General features: G+C 39.3%; 1 protein-coding gene across 8 annotated transcripts in view; it reads left to right on the top strand.

The window, feature by feature from the left end:
- Positions 1 to 26903, top strand: part of dagla (diacylglycerol lipase, alpha) — a 329798-nt gene that overhangs the window by 232529 nt on the left and 70366 nt on the right. For all 8 annotated transcript variants that reach the window (XM_087996619.1, XM_087996615.1, XM_087996617.1 and 5 more), the window contains 6 exons: positions 628 to 762; positions 3395 to 3472; positions 16377 to 16501; positions 19004 to 19160; positions 21609 to 21692; positions 25315 to 25392. In XM_087996619.1, the coding sequence (XP_087852745.1) occupies positions 628 to 762; positions 3395 to 3472; positions 16377 to 16501; positions 19004 to 19160; positions 21609 to 21692; positions 25315 to 25392 (657 nt within the window). The remainder of the gene's footprint in view (positions 1 to 627; positions 763 to 3394; positions 3473 to 16376; positions 16502 to 19003; positions 19161 to 21608; positions 21693 to 25314; positions 25393 to 26903) is intronic.

The raw sequence follows: 26903 nt of genomic DNA, 5'->3' as shown, positions 1-26903 counted from the left end.
CAAAATTGCATTTGATCTACATTCAAGAATATTGCCAGGTTTTGCACAATGTAAAAACACTTACATATGTATATTGAATCATCAACCTGAAAGTTTAGAACTTGGTATCATCAGGATAAAATATGGAGCTGTGATATGTTAGTACTTTTATTCAGTTTGAAGTAATACAGAGAAAGGAAGAGAGAGGGAATAAAGAACAGTAATAAACATTTCAGGAAAATATTCATTCAGTGAAATATGTCATTTTTTACATAAGCTAACGACAGGTTTGTCTCTCCAGGAAGATCAGAAATTGTTTCTTTCCTTGAGAACTGATTAGAACTGACTGACTTGTGTCCTCCTTTGTACTATTTTTGTGGGAAAAATGGTCAGATTATTTTCTTTCCTTCCATTTATTCATGAGTCTGTTGTTTTGAGGACATGACGGACATAAAGACATGATTGCACCCTGTAGATGTGATTTCATTGTGATAAAAAGGGCTTACAGCAGATTCAGTGTTTCACCCTCCACAAATTAAATAAGGTATCTGCACATTTTTATGTGAATGCAGTGATCCTTTATTATAAAATAACTGACTGACTTAGGGTTTTTATTTTTCTATAATGAGCTATGTTTCTTGTTCACAGGATGCCTATTCTGAAGTTGCTTTTCTTTTTGCTGAGTTCTTTCGAGACTTGGACATTGTGCCCTCCGACATCATTGCTGGCCTTGTATTGTTACGTCAGAGACAGAGGGCCAAGCGATTTGCTGTTTTGGATGAGGTAGGAAATGGATTCTCTGATTTTTTTGGGTAAGCAGCAGATTCTGTGGTTTGGTACAGGCATTGGTTTCAATCTGTTTTAGAACAGGCAGTGGGGGCTGTGGGTTTTGGATCAGGCAGTAGGCTCTGTGGTTCTTGGACCAGGCAGTGATTAGCGTTCAGAAAAGCTTTGACCTAGGTGGTCTATCCTGTTGTTAATCAAATATCAGCATTTTACTGATTTCTATCATCCCAGAGATGGTTTCCTGTTCTTGGCCTATTTTCCAGTCATTTACATTCTGAAACTAGAATCCCTGGCCTGCATTAGAGTGTGATACCAGTCTGCTATGGCAAGCCATTGTGCAGTTTCCCTTATTTGCATAACGCTAACGTCTATCTGTTTATGGATCGTACCTCAAAAGAATCAATCCCAGGAAATGGCAAGGAAGTATTGAGGGCCTCAATGGATATCTGCCTCCATCTACCCTGGACTTTGAGAAATATCATTAGAAGAGGCTGAAAGTTTAGCTCTTACTTTTCCATCTTCCTAACTCTCATTCATCTGTCCAATCAATATCCAAGGTTCCCGACACAACAGGACACAAAGTTGCTCCTCTTTGGACCTCACATGGATATCTGCCTCCATCTACCCTGGACTTTCAGAAATATCATTAGAAGAGGCAGAAAGTTTAGCTCTTACTTTTCCATCTTCCTAACTCTCATTCATCTGTCCAATCAATATCCAAGGTTCCCTACACAACAGGACACAAAGTTGCTCCTCTTTTGATTTTGCTCAGTGTTTTGAAGTGACCACAAAGAAATCTGAAAATTTATAATTTCACTTCCTGCTGCCATACGGAAATAACTGACTCCATCCTGTTCCAAACACTGGGCCTGAAAATATAACTGCAACAACTTAATGGGAACAACGCACTGTCAGTCAAGCCCAACTATTCCCAGAATTGTCACAAATGTGAAAAGATTTAATCAAACTATCCAACAGTTACGTTCTCCCTTTAAGTTCTTTTTGCAGTCCAGGTAGTTCTCACCTGCATTTGTCCCACACAAGCCATGGTCATCCAATTAGGAACCAATGAAGATATTGTTGTCAAGCAAATACCATCCAACCCATTCGAACCTCATTTAATCTGAACTTATTGGCTTCCTGCTATCTACATTTGCTCTTACTGTGCTAGGCAAAGCAACATTGTGTGCAACTCAATATGCTCCAGTAAACATAATTTTTAAAAATCTCTTTACCTTGGTTTAAGGCAGTAACTTCCCTTTTTCCAGCCACAGTCCAAAAATAATGGAAATAGAAAAGATGTGATCTTCACGCAGCATTTCTTCTTCCCTTGGTGCAATTCAGCTGAAAATATAATTAGTTTCTTCTTTGGTCAAATACCATGCCAGTATTGGTGCCCTTATTGCATCAAATTTGCACATTAGTGTTCAAGATACAGTTCGTACATTATTCCAAATGTGCTGATTCAATGATGTAATTGAAAATACTCTTTAGTGAATGAGTCTTAACTCAATGTTTTCCCTAAAACACTTCATTCCCTAGGAGAAAGTGAGGACTGCAGATGCTAGAGATCACAGTCAAAAAATGTGGTGCTGAAAAGGCAGAGCAGGTCAAGCAACATCGGAGGAGCTGGTCCTGCTCCTCGGATTCTGCCTGACCTGCTGTGCTTTTCCCAGTGCCACATTTTTTGACATTTAGTTGACTGTCATACAACTGGTTTCATATTTCCGAATAGTAGGAAAGTATAATATTGATAAATGTGCCATGTAACTGTCAAATTCAGATCAGATAAATCCTAATTTGAATATCCATTTGTGCTAAGTTCCTTGGCTCCAACTGGGGCAACAGTAGGGGTATTTCAAATGATTTTGAGTCCCACAGATACTGAAGGGAAAGAAAGCCTAGCTTCTGTTATCCGGTTTATAAGTATGTGGACAATGATAAGGAGAGGATGAGGATGATCCTCTTTATCATGAGATAGCTCATAAGAATGGTCACTTGGCTGAGTTACTGGAAATTATTAGTGCCTGAAGGAAAGGCTAGGTGAAAGTCAGTGAGTGGAGGAGGGAATGGTTGTTGCCAATATAACTCCCATATCATCACAGGGCCAGCCCGCCCTCTCCAACCCCTCCCTTGGCCTGACCGAACTTGTCCATCTTCTTTTCCACCTATCCGCTCTACTCTTTCCACTGACCAATCACAATCACCACCTATCTGCATCCACCTATCGCCATCCCACCTATCTTTTCCCCAGCCCCTCTCTCTCTCTTTATTTCTCAGCCCCCTTTGCCCTCCCCAGATCTGATGAAGGGTCCTGCCTGAAACATTAACTCTCCTCCTCTGCTGCTTGACCTGCTGTGCTTTTTCCAGCTTCACATTTTATCAACTCTGTATTACTTAACTAGACCCTGTGAATCTATTTCAATAATTGCCATATGGACCTATTGAGAAACTGTGCTATCAATCTTAGCTGGAATGGGCTACAATACAAGAAACATTGGATATGATTATCAGTACATCAAATGAGCAGATATGATAAAATGGTGAATGGGGAAAAGTGATGTCCAATCTTGAATTTCTCTGCTAATGACATTGAAACTAATGCCATTTTTCTTTTTCTCTCTTGTAGGCAAACAATGACATTTTGGCTTTTTTATCAGGAATTCCAGTAACCAGAAATACGAAGTACCTCGACTTGAAGAATGCCGTGAGTGTTGTTCCTTACTATATGGAAACAATTTGGCACATTATTAATGTATAATGTGGCTTGTATTAAAGTGGGTAAGGACAATAAAATAAGATTAAATTATTCATTCTGAGAAACCATTTTCTGAGAGATGTTTTAGCATGATGAAAACCTTGGAGTCTGAGAACAAACTCTTGTTATTTCTTGATTTGTTTAATCATCACAAACAATATTCAAGTATCTTTTATATGCAAATAGCAGGTTTAACTGATACTGTAAGTTTTCAATTTTAGCTGTAAGGCATACCAGCAAAGGATTAGGATGTAGAGATATCTCCTCCCATATAGTAGTGTGAAATATGTGACGGATGTGTTGTGATTTCACCTCTCCTGAAATTTACCATATGTGCTGGGTACACATGCCATATTGCAGACAGAAGCATTTTGAGAGTGAATCCTTTCATTAACTGAAAATGTAATTTATCAAACTCTGTACTCAAGCAACAAAAATGGCAATTACTGGAAAAGCTCAGCAGATCTGGCAGCATCTGCGGAAAGAAGTTAGAGTTAACATTTCAGGTCCAGTGACCCTTCCTCAGAATACGGTTAAATCTGCACACCTGGTCATTCACTTTGTAATTTGTTATTGAGTTAGCACCTCACAGCATTTGATATGAATATTCTTTTTGAAGACATGAGAAATAGTTACTCTGCTGTCTTGGTAGATTAACTTGTTCCTAAGCAGCATAGGAGAAAGTGAGGACTGCAGTTGCTGGAGATCAGAGCTGAAAATGTGTTACTGGAAAAGCGCAGCAGGTCAGGCAGCATCCAAGGAGCAGGAGAATCGACGTTTCGGGCATGAACCTTCAGGCACGTCGATTCTCCTGCTCCTTGGATGCTGCCTGACCTGCTGCGCTTTTCCAGCAACACATTTTCAGCCCTAAGCAGCATAGTCAAGGAAATTTACAAGTCTGTACAGTTAACTATTATCAGTAGTTAGCGTGCTGTGTAAAGGATAGCAGAAATAAATCATGTGGCCCTGTGGACTTGCTTTGTTATAAGATCACAAATAATCAGTGTATTGCTTGATTCGCATCAAATCCAAGCATCTATTCATGTCAGCTTTGAATATGCAAAATGGAGGCCAAATCAAGTTGTGAAAGGTACAAAGGTGAGAAAGATTGTCTGGAATGTGGTCAGGTCTGTCTTACTCTTGAAAGTCCTTACCAGGAGGATATGGGGATAATTGGTATTGAGGTGTGCTGGTTACAGCATTCACCTTATTTACTTAGGACTAAGACACAGTTGATTCAGAAAACGTTTAACTTTGCAGCTTGATTCCTGTCCGCTCCCATCTACCCCTTATGGCCCCTTCATGCTGACCCATGAAGACTACCTGCTGTCAATGCTTCTCATATTCTCAATTCAATACCAACATGTACCTCCAACCACCCACTTGGTCTCACACAACCCAACTCTCCTCGTAGACCCCACAGGTACATTTCAGTAGCAATGTGGAGAGAACGAAAAAGCTTTTACAATCTGATACAGTTCTTACTATGCAAGTTTGATAGTGGGAAAACAAAATCTTGTTCACTAAAGCATTTAAGCTTTTAATTTTCTAAAGTGGTTACTCTTACATAAAACCAAGAACAAGATCCATTTGTATGCCTAACTCTTGAATAGTCTGTTTAAGCAGTCAATAAAATTATGATGTGGAGGTGCCGGTGTTGGACTGGGGTGAACAAAGTTAAAATTCACACAACGCCAGGTTATGGTCCAACAGGTTTATTTGGAAGCACTAGCTCTCGAGGCACTGCTCCCTCGTCAGGTAGCTAGCTGAGATCATTGTAATTTTTAAACTCAGCCAAACATTCATAATGAAATGTTCTTAGGGCAATTATTAACAATCACTGACAGTTATTTATAGCTTATTCTCACTTTAAACAGTAGGAATTTGAGGTCATAGAGAAGTACAGCATGGAAACGGTCCAACGCATCCAAGCCCACCAGAGATCCCAAACTAATCTAGACCCACTTGCTAGCACCTGGCCCATATCCCTCCAAACCCTTCCTATTCATATACTCATCTAGATGCCTTTTAAATGTTGCAATTGTACCAGCCTCCACCACTTCCTCTGGCAGCTCATTCCACACACACACACCACCTTTTGCGTGAAACGTTACCCCTTAGGTCTCTTTTATATCTTTCCCTCTCACCCTAAACCTATGCCATCTGGTTCTGGACTCCTCCACCCGAGGGAAAAAACCTTGTCTATTTACCCTATCCATGCCCTTCAAGATTCAACGTCTATAAGATTGAAAAGAGTTGTGAGTGTGATTCTGGAAAAGCACAGCAGGTCAGGCAGCATCCGAGGAGAAGCAAAATCGACGCCCCAGGCATAAGCCCTTCATCAGGAATATGCCTGAAACATCAACACCCCTGCTTCTCGGATGCTGTCCAACCAGCCGTGCCCCTTCAGCACCACACTCCCGACTCTGATTTCTAGCAACTGCAGTCCTCACTTTTTCCTACAAGATTGAACAGAGTCAGGATGGATTTGTCAAAAGGAAATTATGCTTAGAAAATCTACTGGAAATTTTTAAAGGATGTCACTAGTAGAGTTGATAGGTGGCAGTCAGTGGATGTGATTTACTTGGGTTTTCAGAAAACTTTCGATAAGGTCCTACATAAGAGATTAGCATGTATAATTAAAGCACATGATATTAGGGACGCTATGCTGACATGGATAGAGAACTTGGCATGAAGGAAACAAGGACATAAAATAAATGCGCCAGGTACCTTTGCAGTTTGTTATGTGTGTTAACTATGTGGATATGAATGTAAAAGGTACAATTAATATGTTTGTGGAGAACACAAAAAATGGTGCTGTTGATAGTGAGGGGGTTGGTCTCTGGCGGTGGAGACTAGTTAGCAAGGTTAGATCTCATGGAATACAGGGAGAACTTGCCATTTGGTTACAGAACTGGCTCAAAGGTTAGAAGACAGAAGGTGGTGGTGGAGGGTTGTTTTTCAGACTGGAGGCCTGTGACCATTGGAGTGCCACAAGAATTGGTGCTGGGTCCACTACTTTTCATCGTTTATATAAATGATTTGGATGTGAGCATGAGGTATAGTTAGTAAGTTTGCAGATGATACCAAAATTGGAGGTGTAGTGGACAGCGAAGAAGGTTTAGATTACTTTACAGTGTGGAAACAGGCCCTTCGGCCCAACAAGTCCACACCGACCCGCCGAAGCGTAACCCACCCATACCCCTACATTTACCCCTTACCCAACACTACGGGCAATTTAGCATGGCCAATTCACCTGATCTGCACATCTTTGGACTGTGGGAGGAAACCGGAGCACCCGGAGGAAACCCACGCAGACACGGGGAGAACGTGCAAACTCCACACAGTCAGTCGCCTGAGGCGGGAATTGAACCCGGATCTCTGGCGCTGCGAGGCAGCAGTGCTAACCACTGTGCCACCGTGCCGCCCAAAAGGTTACCTCAGATTACAATGGGATCTTGATCAGATGGGTCAATGGGCTGAGAAGTAGCAGATGGAGTTTAATTTAGATAAATGTGAGGTGCTGCATTTTGGGAATGCAAATCTTAGCAGGACTTATACACTTAATGGTAAGGACCTTGGGAGTGTTGCTAAACAAAGAGACCTTGGAGTGCAGGTTCATAGCTCCTTGAAAGTGGAGTTGCAGGTAGATAGGATAGTGAACAAGGTGTTGGGTACGCTTTCTTTTATTGGTCAGAGTATTGAGTACAGGAGTTGGGAGGCCATGTTGCGGCTGTACAGGACATTGGTTAGGCCACTGTTGGAATATTGCGTGCAATTCTGGTCTCCTTCCTATCGGAAAGATGTTGTGAAACTTGAAAGGGTTCAGAAAAGATTTACAAGGATGATGCCAGGGTTGGTGGATTTGAGCTATAGGGAGAGTTTGACTGGGCTCGGGCTGTTTTCCCTGGAGCATTGGAGGCTGAGGGGTGACCTTATAGAGGTTTACAAAATTGAGGGGGATAGGATAAATAGGCAAAGTCTTTTCCCTGGGGTGGGGAGTCCAGAACTAGAGGACATGTGTTTAGGGTGAAAGGGGCAAGATATAAAAGAGACCTAAGGGGCAATGTTTTCACGCAGAGGGTGGTACGTGTATGGAGTGAGCTGCCAGAGGATGTGGTGGAGGCTAGTACAATTGCAACATTTAAAAGGCATCTGGATGGGTATATGAATAGGAAGGGTTTGGAGGGATTTGGCCTAGGTGCTGGCAGGTGGGACTAGATTGGGTTGGGATATCTGGTCAGCATAGACGAATTGGACCGAAGGGTCTGTTTCCCCTGATGTACATCTCTATGACTATCTGATATTGATCAGCTGGTAAGTTTTCCAGAACAATGGCAAATTAAATGTAAATGTAAGAAGTGAGGTAATGCATTTTGGGGGCTCTAATAAGGAAAGGACATATAGAATGGTAGGTCTCTAGGGAGCATTAAGAGCAAAGCAATCTTGGTGTATAAATTCCTTGAAGATGTCAACATTGAGCATAGAATATATGAGCAAGGAAATCTTGTTACAGCTTTATAAAACATTGGTTAGGCCACAAATGGAATACTGTAAGCAGTTCTGTTTGCCACATTATCGCACAAAAGTGATTGTACTGAAGAGGGTGCAAAGGCAATTCACCCGGATGTGGCCTGGGATGAAAAGACTTATGAGGTGAGGCTGGATAAATTGTTTTTAGTTTTCCTTGGAGCAGAGGAGACTGAAGGGGCATCTGATTGATCTATCCAAAATTATGGAAGGCATAGACAGAGCAGATCTCAAGAATCTTTTCCCCATTGCAGATGTGAAGAAAGTGAGTACTGCATATGCTGGAGAGTCAGAGTCTAAAAGTGTTGCGCTGGGAAAGGCAGCATCCGAAAAGCAGGAGAGTCGATGTTTCAGGCATAAGCTCTTCATCACGTTCCTGATGAAGGGCTTTTGCCCAAAACATCGACTCTCCTGCTTGTCGGATGCTGTCTGACCTGCATGCTTTTCCAGCACCACTCTTCAACCAATTGCAGATGTGTCTATTTTAGAATTTCATTAGTGCAGATTGTTATATATGTTCACATTTTTGGGTTGAATTATTATTCGACATTATTCGCTTAGAACTAAATGATGATTCCAAAGAAAACTAACAATTGCATTTTTGATATTTGATTTGATTTATTTATCGTCATGCGTGTTTTGCTACAAAATACAGTGGGGAAAAGTATTGTATAGTCTTGCCACTCTCTGTCGCTCTCTTAAAACACAGAAAAATAAACTAAGACATTGAATAAGTGGGCAGAAAAATAAAGAAGAGTTCAACTTTATGGTGGTTCTTGTTAAGTGCTGTGCCATGGGCCATGGACCTGGCGGGATGGGACCATTCGCCGCCGCCGATTAGCCACTGCCCTTTCACTGGCGAGGATGCTTCGCCACCACCCATTGGCCGCTGAGGACGATTCGCCACTGCAAGTGTTTGTAACTCATTTTTATGTATATACCAATAAAATGATATTTATTTCACCTTTTTTTTATCAATATGTACTATGTTGTTGTATAGATAAAGGGGACTGAGATGTACGAAAGAACAGGCAGGAGGGAAAACAATCAGTACATATATATATTTCCGGTGACGAATAGTCTCCAGAGGTCAAACGACTCTAGTGGAGAAATGCTGGTGGCGAACCGGCAGTGAATAATCGGCGGCGGCGAATGTGCCGCGGCGAATCGTCACCAACCCAGGCCTGGTGACTATTCTTCTTCATATTGCCTCCACCCCAATGAGTCCTCAGTGAACTTCGCCAATGCTGACGCCACCGATGCCACTGGGTACCGCACAGGCCCAAACTTGACTTCGCCATTACGAGCCTGCTTCACGCCCACCTCGCCGATGCAACTGCTGCTGATGGTACATTTTGTACTTGGCCTAAATTCGTCTCTGCCATCAACTCCAAGGGTCTGTGGTGGATTAAGATACCTGCCAGGAATCCAAACTTGCTTCTGTTGTTGCCATGAGACCTCACTGTTTGGCCCATTCACTGTCACTGATTCCATTGCCGCTCTTCAGTAAGATGTAAGTAACAAAAAAGTGAAAAACAAAATGAGAAAAGAAAGAAAAAAGGAAAAGAAACGAGAAAAAAAAAGGCAGACAGACTCCAGGCACAGAAGCCCTACTTCACCGCCATCTTAGTGGAAGCGGGTACGAATGTATCTGCAAAGGCTTAAATAAGTGATGAAGCTGGAGTGCAATAGAATTTTGCTACATTATTTCTTCCAACACCAACCCCAAATTATACCTCCTCCCCTCCCAAGGCTTCATGCAGTTTACTGTGGGACAACCCTGAACCAGCAATATCAAGCAAATGGTGACTCTCCATGAGCAGAAGCAGTGTGACGATTGGGCTGTCATTACAGTTGAATATTTCTGTTTGGTGATGTTAGTTGATAGCATTTGAAAATGTAATTGCAATAAAATAAGTTGAAGTGTTATTTCTTTAATAGATTTTTGATTTTTTTAAATTAATCGACACTAACAAAATGTGCTACAGTCAACAAGTCCTCCATTGCCTTCCCCTGATGCTCGTGATATGAGTGTTGCATTTTCCTTGTGGAATACTGTGTTTTCATAAAGCTTTTGCTGTCAAAATGTGATTTTCTTACATTTCCTTTGTGTTGCATTGGAAAAAAATATGAATTCAACATACCCCTGAAAATGAGAATAGTTTAAATCATCGACCAGATATTAGTCTGATGTTATAATTGCAATGGAGCAGTTCCGTCTGCTGAGATAGAAAGCAAAGAGCCTAAAGTAGTCCAACTAGTTTATAAACCACTATCATTGTAGAATCCTGCAATACAAAGAGTTTGTTTGGTGTATTATGCCTGTGTCAGCTTGCTGAAAGAAATATTCATTTAATCATATTCTAGCTGTTCCCTATAGTTTTGCAATTTTTTTAATCTTTCAGTTGTTGATCTAATTCCCTTTGCAAGTTGCCATTGAGCTTGGTTCCACCATATTTTGAGAGAATACATTCCAGATCAATATTATACTCTAAATAGAAGAATATCATCCCATGTCTCAACCAGCTCTTTGCCAGTTATCAAATTTGTGTAACCTTGTAATTAATCCCTATGTTCTCTACCAATGTCCTTTTATAATTTGAGTGCTTCTATTAAAACTGTCCTTAACTTTCTCTGCTCTAAGAGACTCTTAGCTTCTCTAGTCTCTCCAAATAATTCAAATTTCTCATCTCTAGTACTGTTTAAGCCCTGAAATTCGTAATTGTGTTGTTACGAATTTAAACATCACAGGTTTAATATCTTGTTTTTGTACATTAAAAACTCACATTTATGTAGCTTGTGCTTTGACGGAACACTTAGATCTGCTCAACACTGTTCCAGCTTCGCCGCTGTCTGTCCCTTCACCAGACTTCAAAACATATCCTTGGATTACAGAGTCCTAAGAAGCTTTCATGACACCCTGAAACATTCTACCTGAACGTATCTCCATTATCATAATTTACCCATCATGCCATTGATCAGCAGTGTAGCTGTTCTCCAAATCCTTAGCTTTGGTTTTAGATTTGTTAACTGCTTTGATTGGATTTATTACACTCAAGATGTTTATAAACTCAGGTGCTGAGTCAGCTCAAATATCTAGAACTCTAATCTGCGAACGTTTGCAATAATAAATGTTTGAGTAGTTTAATAGAGAAGATGTTAATAGAGGTGCACACAGAACAACTACATAGAACATAAGCACTAGGAACACGAGTAGGCCAGGAGGAAGTGATGACTGCAGATGCTGGAGATCAGAGTCGAGAGTGTGGTGCTGGAAAAGCACAGCAGTTCAGGCAGCATCTGAGGAGCAGGAGAATCAACGTTTCAGACAAGATCCCTTCATTAGGAACCCTTCGAACCTACTCCACCATCCAATAAGATCATTCTGATCTTTCTTGTGTCCTCAGCTCCACTTAGCCACCCTCTCACCGTAACTCTTAATTTCTTCAGTGTTCAAAAAAAATCTGTTTTAGCTTTAAAAATATTTACTGAACTAGCGTCAACTACTTAACTGAGCAAGGAATTCCACAGATTCACAACCCTGTTGGTGAAGAAGTTCCTTCTCAATTCAGTTCTAAATTTGGAGCTATGTCCTCTTGTCCTAGTTTCACCTGCCAGTGGAAACATCTCCTCTACGCCTGTCTTATCTATTCCCTTCATAATTTTATATGCTTCTATGAGATCCCTCTCATTCTTCTAAATTCAAATGAATATAATCCCAGTCTACTGAGTTTGTTCTCCTAAGCCAACCCCCTCAACTCCAGGGTCAACCCAGTGAACCTCCTCTGCACCCCCTCGAGTGCCAGTACATCCTTTCTCAAGTAAGGAGACCAAAATCTGCGCACAATCCTCCAGTTATGGCCTTACCAGCACACTAACATAACTTCCCTTCTTTTAAACTCAATCCATTTGGCAGTTAAGGACAAAATTCCATTTACCTTCTTAATTAACTGTTTTACCTGCAGATCACAACCCTTTGTGATTCATGCACAGGGGCATCCCACTGCATAGCAGCATTCTGCAACTTTTTAACCATTCAAGTAATGGTCCTTTTTACTGTTACTCCTACCAAAACGGATGACTTCACATTTATTAACACTGTATTCCATCTATCAAACCTTAGCCCACTCACGAAGTATCTATGTTCCTCTGCAAAGTTTCACAGTCTTCTACACACTAATGTGCTCTGTCACTCATCTTAGTTAAAAATCACACAACACCAGGTTATAGTCCAACAGGTTTATTTGGAAGCCCTAGCTTTCGGAGCCCTGCTCCTTCATCAGATAGCTGTCTAGCAGCGCTCACTCACCTTGTGATTTTTAACCTTGTCCACCCCAGTCCAACACCAGTTCCTCCACATCATGGATACTCATCTTAGTGTCATCTGCAATCTTTGACACACTACACATGGTCCCCAACTCCAAATCATCTATGTAAGTTGTGAGTCCCAACACTGATCCCTAAGGCACACCACTAGTCACTGATTACCAAGGAGATTAGCATTCATTTATCCCCACTCTTTGTTTCCTGTTAGTCAACCAATCCACTATCCATACTTTACCTGTAATGCCACGCATTTTTATCTTCTGCAACAGCTTCTTATGCAGCACCTTGTTGAAGGCCTTTTGGAAATCTAGGTACACCACATCTACTGGGTCCCCATTGTCCACTGTGCTCATAATGTCTTCATAAAATTCCAGAAGATTAGTTAAGCATGACCTGCCCTTCATGAAACCATGCTGCATCTGCCAATGGGACAATTTCTATCTAGATGACTTGCTTTTTCTTCCTTGATAATAGACTCAAGCACCTTCCCCATTACAGAAGTTAATCTAACCGGTTTATAATTTCCCACCTTTTGTCTACTGCCCTTTTTAAACAGTGGCATCACATCTGCTCTTTCCAATCTGCTGGCACTACCCAGAATCCAGTGAATTTTAGAGACTTACCATAAGTGCACATGTTATTTCTCCCGCCATTTATCTTATTACCCTGGGATGCATTCCATCAGGGCCAGGAGACTTGTTGAAATTTACTTCATTAGCTTGCCCAACACTACCTCTTCCATGATCATGATTGTTTCCAGGTCCTCACCTACCTTCATCTCTTTGTCAATTATTGGCATGTTATTTGTGTCCTCCACTGTGAAGACCAACACACAATACCTATTCATTGCCTCAGCCATTTCATTGTACCCCATGACTAAATGCCCTTTCTCAGCCTCTGAAGTTTACTTTAGCCACTCTTTTTAACTTTTTTATAAAAGTTAAAAAACTAGCAGAGTATAAAGACAGATAGCAAAAGCTTTATATTTATATATTATATATATATAATATATAAATATAAAGCTTTTGCTATCTGTCTTTATACTCTGCTAGTTTTTTCTCATGTTCTAACTTTTTCTTTATAGATCTTTTTGTGGCTTTAAAGCTTTCCCAGTCTTCTAGCTTCCAGTTGATCTTGGTCACTTCGTATGCCTTCTCTTTCAATTTGATAGCCTCTCTTAATTTTGTAGACACTTAAAGTAGATTACCCCTTTGCTTCCAGTCCTTCCTTTTCACTGGAATATACTTTTGCTGAGCAGTTTGAAAAATTGCTTTGAAAGTCCTCCATTGCTCATCAACTTTCCCACTATAAAGACTTTGTTTCCAGTCTACTTTAGCCAAAGTCCTCCCTCATCTTATTGTAGTCTCCCTTGTTTAAGCACAAGGATATTGGATTTTATCGTCACATACGCCATCTGTATTCTAAATTGATTGCTTCTTCTAAGAGGATCCCTAACTACGAGGTCATTAATTATTCCTGTCTCATTACACAGGACCGGATCTAGGATGCCTTGCTCCCCTGTCGTTTTCATCACTTACTGTTCAAGAAAACTATCGCAGATGCACTCAATGAACTCCTCTTCGAGGTTACCCTGACTGAGCTTGTTCGATCAATTGACATGTAGATTAAAATCCTCCATAATAATTGAATCCATAGTGTAGAAATAGGCCATTGGGCCAACAAGTTCACACTGGCCCTCTGAAGAATAACCCATCCAGACCCATTTCCCTACCCTATTATTCTACATTTTACCCCTGACTAATGCACCTCCCTGCACACTACAGGCAATTTAGCATAGCCACTTCACATCAATTAACCTGCACATCTTTGGATTGTGGGAGGAAACCCACGCAGACATGAAGAGAATGTGCAAACTCCACACAGGCAGTCACCCGAAGCTGGAATCGAATCCAGGTCCCTGGCGCTGTGAGGCAGCAGTGCTAACCACTGAGCCACCATGCTGCTCCACCTCACCATACCATTTTTACAGGCATTAGTTATTTCTTTGTTTATTGCCCGCCCCAATGTGATGTTACTATTTGGTGGCCTATAGACTACGCCTATCAGTGACTGTTTCTTCTTAGAATTTCTAATTTCCACACAAATGGATTCAACCTTATTCTCCATAGCTCCTGTATCATTTCTCAGCACCATCCCGATATTGTTCTTGAATATCAGAGCTACCCCACCTCCCTTACCTTCCTGTCTGTTCTTCCAAATAGTCTGATATGCCTGAATATTTAACTCCCAGTCATGACCATCCTGTAAGCATGTCTCTGTAAGGGCTATTAAATCATATTCATTTGCGATGACTTGTGCCAATAACTCATCGACCTTGTTGTGAATGCTATGGGCACTCAGGTAAAGTGCCCTTGTGCTAGTTTTCATGCCCTTGTAATTTTCAATAACTCTAATAACATCTCATGAGCTATCCTTCCTTTTGACATCTTTCATAGTCTGCCTTGTCGTTAAAACCCTTCTGCACTCCATGCTAACCTGCTGTTTGTTTTTATTTACCATCATATTTCCTGTTGTTTTCCCCTTCTCTAAAGTCCTAGTAACTACTCTATTTATCCTTTTCGCTAAAACACTGCTTCCATATCGGTTCAGGTGGAGACCGTCTCATCGGTACATACCCTCCTGTTCCAAAACTGATGCCAATGCCCCATGAAATGGAATTCCTCTTTCCCACACCACTCCCTTATACATGTGTTTACTTACCTAATTTTCTTATCTCTAAACCAATTTGCAAGTGGCCCAGGTAGTAATCCGGAGATTATAGCCCTTGAGGACCTGTTCCTTAATTTCGTTCCTAGTGCTTATAATCCCCAAATAGGTCCTCCATCCTAGGCTTGCCTATGTTGTTTGTCCCAACATGGATCACAACAACTGCATGCTTCCCCTCTTGCTCCATAACCTTTCAAGCTGGTCAGAGATATCTTGCACCCTGGCACCGGGCAGGCAACACACACCAGGCAGGATTCCCAATTTAGCTTGCAAAGGATACTATCTATCCCCCGAATTATAGAATCCCCTATAACTACCACTTGTCTTTTTGCTCCCTCTCTTGAATGATCACCTGCACTATGGTGCCGTGGTCAGCTGGCTCTTCCTCCCGATTTATAATTATTTGCAATTGACAGTAAAATTCTAATCTTGCAATCAACCATAAGTTCTTGCTGCTTATTAAAATTATTGTACTTAAATTCTATGTAGAGTCGATTTTGTGTGTTTTTCCACTCTTTGCAGATGCATATTGGCATCTGGGCAGTAGAATCATCAATTTCATATGGCATGGAGCTGGTTCGATAAATGCATTAAGTTATATAGGAATTAAACAAAGGCTGGTATGTCTCTTGTTAATAACTTGCAAGATAGAGTGGATATTAGTTACAAATCACTGTTTCAAGTTTTTAATGGTCTCCTGTCATAAGAATGTAAGTGTTCTAACAATGAATTAAAAACTCAGCTGTACTTTTCCATCCCTTTCTGATGGAAAAGTTAAATTAAATCCATTAAATTTGTCAATCCATTCTGTCTGCAATTCAGCTCATTATCTCTTGAATTTTTTTTATGCTGCCTGCTTTTATGGAATGTAGCTGTCACCCTTCATGATGTTCAGCTCATTTCATCACTTCTAATGTAATCAAACTAAAAACACATAATTTAACCAGATGAACATTTGTTTGTTCCAGGGAATAGTTGGTGTGCAAATGAGTTGCTGACAACCATATTATACACACTGAAAAATGAAAGCACAAAATATTTAGAAGAGTTTGTGTTTGATTTGGGGATTGCAAACATTACTATTTAGCAGGATATTTAACACAGTGAAAACATGTCACTTAAATTTGCCACAGGAGAAGATTTCAAAATCTGAATGAATAGATCTTTACTCATGCCAGTGAGAGAAAGCATGCAAAGTTTTGTAACTATACTCATTTAAAGAAAAACATTTTACTAACTTAAATCCTTGATACTTTTTCTTCTTTTTTAGCAAGAAATGCACATGTATAAGGAGGTATGCTACTACATGCACTTTGCACTGGCTGCCTATGGCTGGCCCTTGTATTTAATGCGAAACCCAGCTTGTGGACTCTGCAAACTGGCTAGCTCATGCTCGTGAGTAGTATTTATTTCCTAAATTTGTGAAAGCAATTCAGTATGTTAAAATATTGGTAGGCTTCAAGTTCTCATCTGCTATAAAATTCCATGAATTATTTAAATATCAAGTGTAAATGTTCAGTAATTAAAAAAAACAGGGTATTTAATGATTTACTTTCATATTTTAGCCTGCAAAAGCTCAGAAAAAAAAGGCCTGTTCTTTCTGAAAATGGTCCCAAATGAAATGAATATGAACTTATATCACTGGTTTCCACCTAAGTAGAAATCCACAGGGTAACCTTGCCTCAGATTCTCTATGATTGGATGTTTCTTTGTTCAACTGTTGAGGAAATTCATGTGCTTAGTGGGTTTATGGTAGAGATCCTTCAGTTGCTTCGGTGCCGTTGGGGAAAATATTGAGAGGCTAAAGATGTAGTAGCACATTTGCAATACACAGTCTAATCAAGTAGAATCAACATGGCTTCATGAAAGGCATGGAGAAAGTGAGGACTGCAGATGCTGGAGATTGCAGTCAAAAAGTGTGGCGCTGGAAAAGCACAGCAGATCAGGCAGCATCTGAGGAGCAGGAGAATTGACGTTTCGGGCATAATCCCTTCATCTAGAATGGTTTTGTTGGCAGCGGGGGTTGCATCATCATCATCATCATCTCCCCATCCCCCCGCTACATTCCTAATGAAGGGCTTATGCACAAAACGTTGATTCTCCTGTTCCTCAGATGCTGCATGACCTGCTGTGCTTTTCCAGCACCACAATTTTTGATTCTTGAAGGGAGTGCCATATATAACAAATTTATTACACTTTTTTGAGGAGTAACAAGACCAGAGGACATAGCAGCAGAAGCACATCATTCGACCCATCAAATCTACTGTTCAGTGAAATCATGGTTAATCTGATATTCCTTGACTCCAATTTCCAGCCTTGTCCCTGACCCTTGATTCCTTTACTAATTATAAAAGTCTATCTATCTCAGCCTATAAATATCTATAATTAACCACACAACCTCAACAGTTCTCAATAGGAATTCCACTACTCTCTGAGAGAATAAATTCTTTCACACCTGTATCTTAAATGGGTTTGCTCTGAGACTATGCCTCTGGTCCCACAAAGGGAAACAACCTTTCTGCATGTGGTCTGTTATGCCCTCAAAGAAGCCTCAAATGTTTGACTAAGGTGTCCTCTCATTCTTCAAAGCTCCAATGAGTACAGGCACAACCCACTTAACCTATCCACAGAAAAAAAAATCCTTCCATACCTGGGATCAACCCTGCGAACCTTCCCTGGGTTGTCTCCAAATCCAATATGTTTTTCTTGGACAGAGGGCCAATACTGTTCACAATACTCCAGCTGTGATCTGACCCATCAACCCATTTATGCCACAGATTTCTGGAAATCAATTTCTGATGAAACTTCCTATAACTTCTTCACAAGGAAGGAATGTTCAAGAAAGTAATTTACTAGAAACTGTAGTGCACCTTCCATTGGTCAGTTTCAGAACTGCATTGGTAGGGGCCTGAGTGATTGTTGTTGCTGCTCACTTTCTTAAATCATTTATGCTATGTAGCTTAATAAATAGATCAAAGTTTACTTTTAAGAGTCCAATTTCGTGAAAATTCAGTATTAATTATAAAAGTTCAGGGAATTCAGTTCAGTACGTTTTGACTGAAATTGCTTAATGTCACGTGCCATTGAATCATGCCATTTCTACTTTCTGTTGCTGTTACCTTTAATACAGTCTCCATGATTGTGAGCATTACTACTTTTCCATCTCCTCTTTTCGTGTTTCTGTCTTTTGTTACATTCCTTTATTATTTTCCTTCTGTTGACCTTTTTTACTTTCTATTTCCTTCTCTCACTATTACTGTAATCCTTCTTATTCCTTTTATTGTCGATGTCCCATGGTTCTGCTGCTGTCCTTTTCTGTTTTCTTTTCACTGTTAGTGTCTACCTTTGTCCTTCCTATAACCTCTTCCTCTATTGAAAGTGTCATTACATTCACAAGTGAAGCACAACCTGAATGGTTAAGAGTATATTTTAAACTATTTTGTATATCTAAATTTTTGGGATGATTATGGAGCTTTTTGCATAGATGAAAGTGGATCTATGAATCAAGAGAGTTGTGGTCAAATGCACATTAAGTAGACTGGCCCACTTTTGCTCAAGTAAAATCATATTGGTTCCTGGAGATGTGTCATAACTTGTCCAAATTTATTGATTTTAAAAAATCATTAAGTCAGATCGGTGAGCACTTTTAAAAAGATGTGTTTATTTGCACGTATATACTGTGTTCTAGATAGGCCTGTAGAATCAGTCGCAATAGGACATTACCGAACAACATCAGCTCTCTTCATAGGTAGCTGAACAGCATGCTGTTCTCACTTTAATAGCATTTGTGCAACCTGAATATGACATTCACACTGACTTCAATGAACTGAAAAGCAAGCATTATATGATTAATTCAGTACATTGCTTTTAAGTACAACACTATCTTTTATTTTCCAGATGTTGCTGCTTTTGCCTCCCTCGACCCAGGTACGCCCCAAGTGTGACAGTTGAGGAAGACAACTGTTGCAACTGCAATGTCATTGCTATCAAGCGTCACTTTCTGGATGAGAATTTTTGTTTAGTTGATATCGTATATACTTCATGCCATGATGCGGTATGTTGTTTGATACGAATTATTAATGTTGGCTCATTCCTAATCTTCCTCTAAATGTTTGGAGAGTTGTTTTATATCTATCGGAGAGGGCAGACACTCTTGGTTTAACATTTCATCCAAAGGTCAACAATTCAAAAGTGTATCGTTCTCTCAGTATTGTGTAGAAGTATCACATAGATTGTGTGCTCAAGCCGCCCACCCTCATAACTGGAATGGAGCTTGAATCCCCAGCCTTTTAATTTGGAGATGTACTCCCTTTGAACCAAGGTTCATGTTTGCTTCTTAAACAACACAGCAGCTGTATTGGATATATGTCACTTGTCTGCAATACATTCAAAAGCTTCTGCGCTATAAAAATCAACAGTTGAATATTAATAAATTGTGCAGCACTCCTGAGGTTGTATGTTAGCTTTTTCCAGAAAAATGTTGATTTTGTTTTAAATTAATTCTTTTCCTGGAATTTCTGTTTCACTGTCCTTCAAACTATACACTCCCACTGACAAAATTTCATATCCATAAAATAAATGAAAATTGAACTTTGCCCTTTTTGTTCTAGATAGTATTTATTTAAATATTTAGATTAGAATGTGCATAATATGTTGCTGTAATTTCCAAAAAGATTAACCATGTACTGGCCCCATGCTAACATTTACTAATGCCGCTACTGCTTATATTATTGCTTGTGGTCTCAGAGTCCAGTCTGTGAGCCAGTCACCTGTGTTTGACAGCAATAACCATTACTATCCCACTCTAAAAGAAATTATCAGCAGGTATTATGCAACATGGACAACTGGGACAGAATTTGTCCGTTACAATGACAGCAGATCTTCAGCAGAACAGGATTTCCATCAGCCTCATTTCAAATCTGTGCTTCCTTTAGGACAAACTGCTGCATGGCAGGCCAAATGCCTCAGATATGGAGGAGAATTTCCATCATATAGCGTGGCAGGATGATGATTAAAATTCAAAAAGTCTTAATTCTCCTTTTGGCTGGTGCACTCGGTAGTCAACCTCTAAAACCTCATCAATTTCCTACAGAAACACCAGGTACAAGGAATATACCAGGTTCCTGCTGCTCAGGGTTCCTGTTACCTTGTTCATCAAACATATGGTGAAAATGATAAAGTATAAATTATACTTGCTTCATATAATATTTGAGTGTAAGTACATTAATCCTGGGTGGCAAATCTTCACGTTGCTTCTGCTGGGCAGGGAACCCACAGAGCATGGTTGTAGCTGTTTTGCTTCACAAAACACCTAGTTTATATCCAAAGTCAGATGGAGCAGGCAGAGGGATTTAGGTGGAACCTAATCTTGTTGAATGACATTCATGTTTTTGACGTGCTGGGACACTAAGGTGGAAGGGCTTCTGCTCGAAACGTCGATTTTCCTGCTCCTCGGATGCTGCCTGACTGCTGTGCATTTCCAGCACCACTGTAATCTTGACTCTAATCTCCATCATCTGCAATCCTCACTTTCACCACTAATATGGAAGGCCCATACTGGATGATGGCAACAAGGTTAGAAGATTAAAAGGGGAGGAAAGGTATAACGGGAAACATGGATTATTTGACACCAAGTTTTTATTGTAATCATGGGAGAAAAAGATTTTTCCTAAAGGTGAAAACCTCGAAAGTTTTGAGGGCTGAAGAAAGAAAATGATGACATGCTTTTGTATAGTACATTGCACATCCTGTATCCTTTGAATTTCTTCTGATATGTGGTCACTATTATGTAGGTAAACATGCTGGCTAGTTTGTACACAACATGTTCTGGCAAGCAACAATAATATAATTGACTAGTAAGTTTGTTTTTAGAAGGTTTGATTAAGGAGTATATGGTTAACTGAGACATCAAAAGAGTTTCAGGATGTTGTCGAATCTTTTCCATTTAGTAAAGCAGACAATTGGAGCCTCAGATAAATGACTTTTGAAAAGGTGCCCACTTTTAGTGCAGGACACTGTCACTAATAAAGTGTGAGACTGGATTTAGCTGTAGACTTTGGGGTGGGACTTAAGCATATGAATTTTTTGCTCAGAGACAAAAGTGATACCAGTGGGCCAAGCAGTAACATTGAATTAGATCAAAGGTATGTATTTAGAAGATTGTTTAGTTTAGCATAAGTAAGATATGGAAAGATGTAAAACCATGTGAGATAGTATATTTGCTGTTTAGAAATTTCAGAGGAGCAATGAACTTGCTTGTTAGATTCAATTCAAAGACGCTTCACTGCTGTATTCAATACAGATCATCTTTACTTTTGTACTGTGGAATTAACCCAGTCCTCAGACACTAAAATTTAAAAGCAAAATTGGTGCAAATTATTAACCACTATTGCCTAACTCAACATCTTATGAGAATCTCTCCATGACTTCAACCACTATTTTGTTGTAAAGTCTGTGTTAATTACTTTGGTGTGAATTTAATTAATTTGAATTTTCTTCCTAGGTTTTTGAAACCCCCTTTTTTGTTGCTGTGGATCATATGAAAAAGAAGGTTGTGATCAGTATTCGAGGGACTCTTTCACCAAAGGTGATGTATTATAACTAGGTACATAAGACGAGTCCATTCCCAGAATGCTGCACAATTTATAAACCCTTGAGCCCCATATAATAAGGTTTATAATAATCTGAGAGATGATGAGCTAAAGGAAGAAATAGTTGTATTATGATAATCGATGCCTAATGTGCTTATTTCTGTACAGAATTTTTTTTTAATCTGATCAACAAAATCAATTGTTGAGTATTTCCTCGTTCTGAGACTTATCTTTGTGTCTATCCAGACATGAAAATGTGTTGCTGGAAAAGCGCAGCAGGTCAGGCAGCATCCAGGGAACAGGAGAATTGACGTTTCGGGCATAAGCCCTTCCTCAGGACTTGGAAGGGCTTATGCCCGAAACGTCGATTCTCCTTTTCCAGCAACACATTTTCAGCTCTGATCTCCAGCATCTGCAGACCTCACTTTCTCCTCTATCCAGACATGGACATACAGCTGAGAATGTAGATGTATCTGTGCACACACAACACTGTATTGCACCCTTCCCCCAGCCAAAAAAAAATGCAGGAACTCATTCAGATATTTAAGTAAACATACATTAGAAGAGATCTATGCAAACATATACCTTAATAGGAATAATCACTCACATGCATATGAATCAGCTACACAAATATTGACACATGGGGATACAATTATCCATCAAGTAATAGTGTCAGCTCCTGTGTGCACAGTGTAACAATTCTAGTTGATATTATTACCGGACAAATCAAACGCCAGACAGGAACCTGGCTTGATAGCTCATTTTTAAATTTGTTTTGGGTTTTGCCAAAGTGATCTCTCACTGAAACTTAAGGACATAATGCTGCAAATTTTGCTTTAACAATAAAACAGTAAAATTTTGCAAAAGACATGACAAAAAAAATACTAAACTATCTACTTACAATATAAATTCAAAGATTTTTAAAGATACAGGAAACATATAATCTCATTAATCCTTAAACAGTACAGCACAAGAACAGGCCCTTTGGTCCACCATATTTGTGCTGACCAGGAAGCCATTTTAAAATAATCCCATTTTACCTGCAAATGGTTCGTATCTGTCTATTCCCTGCATGTTCATTTGTCTATCTGAATGACTGTTAAGCATTGTTATTGTATCTGCTAAATTGAAAAGAGACAAAGCAGTGTTTGTAGTCTATCCAAAATACACCATTTATACAGGACACAAAACAGCACTTGTATAATACTCATAAAAGGCTCCCTGTACATACTTATCAGGAGGTTTAAGTCATTTATAACTTTACCTCTTAGTTTAAAACAGTAAATAGTTTTCTCTGAAGGCTATCATTGACTTGTTTAAATGTCTTTAGCTTTAAGTAAGCACTTCAGGGTGTTAAATCAATACTTTTGGTTTGGAACTAACATTAACTCGTCACTCTAAGGCAACCTAATTCAATATTCATCAATCCCTTCTCAGAGGCACTCTTCTACATAGTCATCCTATTCCAAGGACTTCACAGGACTGTCTCAATCAAAGTTAAAAGTGATTCAAGTCTAGGAACACAGTAACAAACATTGAGGCCCTGTTATTTACCTTGCTGCTCTCAAACAATTTAAATGAATAAATATCCATTAATACTTCACAAAACTCATTCATTTTAAAACCAAACCTCAAAAATTCATTTTAAAAGAAATCACCATGGCAGGAAGTATGTTTGCAAGTTAATAATTAACTCCAGACTCAGAAGCTCCATCTTTTCCAAACTGATCACAAGTAACAAATGAATATAAATTCCATAATTTACGTAACAGCAGATACAGGTCTTCACCCACAGCTGGTATAGTAAAGTATGCACAGGCACCCAACTGAATGTACATCCATTTTTAATGCAGAATATATTTTGTCTCCTTTAATATATAGGTTGCGTACAATTTTAATCCCAAACACACTATTCAAAGAATACTTGTTACATGTTATTTATAAAGTATATAACGGATGTGCAGGGGGCAGAGAGCAATGAACTTCATGCCAACAAAAAGTGATGGTATAGTAGTTCATGCAGGTCTTAAATAGAAAATATTATTTATCAGCTTACTGGGATTTTTCATTCCAGTTTTCAGTCTTCTTTCTCCCCCCCACCTGCCCAACACCCCACCTCCACCTCCCCCCAACCCCATCCCACCATATTTCTCATTGCTTTTTGCAGCATATTTTAAGACATGAAATATTGTCTGGCCTTCATATAATTATTTCTGAGATTTCCATAATTTGACTATTGGGTGATGTTGCTGCCACACAGACTAGAAAATCCGAGGTTTGGTCTCTGCTTATTGTGACTTAATTCTGATCGAGCAAGAAGAGGGGTGCTGAGTCTCTTTGTATTCAGACATGGGATGATCATGTTAATGGCAATGCCAGCTTTTATTGACAATCTTGAATTGCCCCTGAAAAAGTGCTGGTGAGCCACTGACTTACGAGTGGTACAGATATAACCACAGTGTTATTCTGTTGGCACTTGCAGGATTTGGTACAATGATAATGTGGGAGTGGCAGTACATTTCCAAGTAAGAATGGTACATAGCTTGAAGGGGAATTTGCAGATGATGATATTGTCATTCATCTGCTGCCCTTGTCCTTCTAGACAGTAAGCATGGACCTGGATTTGGATGATACATTTGAAGGAATCTTGGCAAGTTGCTGCATTGTATCTTCTAGATTGTATGCACTAAAATGATGGTGCCCCAGTATTGAAGGAATGAATGATAAAAAATTTGGATAAGTGGCAATCAAGCAGGCTGCTTTGTTTTGGATTGCATTGAGATTCTTCTGTGTTGTTGGGCCAGCAGTTCACGGGTCAATGGAGAGTATTCTATCACACTCCTCATTTATGACTTGATGATGGTGAACACGCTTTGGAGAGCCAGGTAGTGTGCGACTCAGCAAAGCTTAGCCAGCCATCAAGCTGATGTTGTTACAATACAATCTATGTGGTCAATCCATTTAAGCTTCTGGTCAATGTGACTCACAGGATACTGACGATAGGGATTTCAGTGATGGTAATTCCTCGAAGATCAAGCATAGATGGTTAGACCATCTCTTGTAAAAGGTGGCTGTACTTGTCCCAACTATCACAGAAATGTTACATGCCACTTACCGATCTAAGCCAGATTTTTCTGCATGTAGAATGGACCACTTTTACACATTAGTCTGAGACCAAGGGGAGAAATCAATTAATATTCACACTCCCAATAAGCATTGCTAAGAATTGCATATTGATGTAGGATAGGCGTGGGCAAGAGAAAATATAATTTCTTGTCAACTATGTATAACTTATCACAGATGCATTATTTATGGTTTCAGTACATGTCTTGCCTGGTGAGGACAGAATTAATGTTGGTTATTGTTCTTGTTTACGGAATATTAAAGAATTACTGCTTTCGGCAGATGGATGGCCTGTTGATTTAACCATCTAAGTTAATAAGTGAGGACAAACTTTATGGGGTAGGGTGATAGCAGTCTGACTGAATCTGAGGAAACACAATCCTGGAAGGGTAGGAAAATGTAAAGCAAAAATAAGAGAAGAAAATTCGGTGCCAAGCAACCAAACACACGTTTGTGTCAGGCTCATTCTGACTTGCTCTAATCTCTCTCTGTCAGGATGCCCTAACTGATCTGACTGGAGATGCTGAACGATTGCCAGTAGAGGGCCATCATGGTACTTGGCTTGGCCACAAGGTAAATGGAATTTTTTTGTTATATTCTTCAGATGGAATAGCTATGAAGCTGTCAGAAAAACTACAAATATTAATTGAGTTCCAACATCTGGCCTTTTTTCTAAAATTAAACAAGTTCTAAAACTTACTTAGTCATACAGGGGAACAGAAAAATTGGAGTTGCTCTTGCTGTCTATTTCTTGTATTCAGAATCCTACATTGAAAGTTATAGAACATTCCTGTCATAACAGTATATCCTCCAGTGCCAGAGAGAGATTAGTCTTTTTCACAAAAAATTGAATTAATTGCCTAACAAGTAAAGGAATGGGATATTTTTCATTTTAAAAAGCCAAATTTTGCATTTCTAAATCAAATATTTTAAATAAAGTATGGATTTTTCATCAATAAGTTTAACCAGGTAAGTAAAGGAAAGCTTCAAAATAAATTTGATTTATAGCAGTGAATGATTTTTCATGCTCTTTTGTAATGAAAGATATTGGATAAAGAGTATACAATATGAAAAGGCCATTTTGCTTATCATAGCTACTCTAATACTCTAAACATTAGAGTGTATAAGTAGTTTTATTTTAAATGCCCTAAACGTTTCTGTAATTAGTTATTTAATTAACAAAATAAAGGCTCAGAAATTAAAACTCAACTATACCTCTTAATGTTCCATTCTTCACTTGCAGATGCTTTTTCTTCCTCAAATTTAGTTTCTAATAAAGAGGAACAAATTATTGCAGATGCTGGAATCTGTACAGATGACAACAGTGCTGGAAGTCATAACGAGTCAGACAGCATCCATGGAGAAGAGAGCAAGCTAACATTTTGTGTCTAGATGACTTCATCAGAGCTGAAGTAACACTTGACTTCAGCTCTGATGAAGAGTTGTCTCGACTCAAAATGTTAGCTTCGATGCTATCTGACCTGTTATGACCTCTGGCGTTTGTTATCTTAAGTCATGAATTTCTAATACATGGTTTTCTTTAAATTTCATACAGTGCCATTTTTCTTGTCTCTTCTTTTCCCCTTGTACAATTCCATTTTACTTCAGTATGCATTTTAATTGACTTTTATTGACTTTTTAAAAAAAGTTTGTTTTCTTTCACTTTTTATTTTTACTTTTTACTAATCTGTCATTATAAAGCAAAAGAAAAAATTCCGAATTGTTAATTAAAACATGTTACCAGCAATTAAACTGCAATAGACATTGGAATTTGAGAAAGCAAGCAACGATTTGCACTGAGTTTTTGCATCTGTAACAGCTTTGGTTGCACTAGGTCAGCTGATTGCTTTCCAACAGAATTTTTCACATTATTTATCCATAGCTTGCACGTTTTCAGCTAGTGCGGTGAAATGCAGTCAGTATTATCCAGGTTCCTTTCTCACTGCCATTTGCGTTCATTATGAAATACTAGAACTTTTTAGTAAAGAAATGGATGATTCATCCAGTACACCCCTGAAAGGACCACCTACTCTGTACTTTTCCTCATAATCTTAAATGTGATTTTCTGAAAACAACCTGATGTA

Source organism: Chiloscyllium plagiosum, unplaced genomic scaffold (assembly GCF_037043375.1).
Source record: "Chiloscyllium plagiosum isolate Xiang-an unplaced genomic scaffold, Cpla_swu_hap1 HiC_scaffold_18, whole genome shotgun sequence".
Lineage (NCBI taxonomy): Eukaryota > Metazoa > Chordata > Chondrichthyes > Orectolobiformes > Hemiscylliidae > Chiloscyllium > Chiloscyllium plagiosum.
Note: the sequence above shows the minus strand (reverse complement) of the source record. Positions and strands in the feature narration are given on the sequence as shown.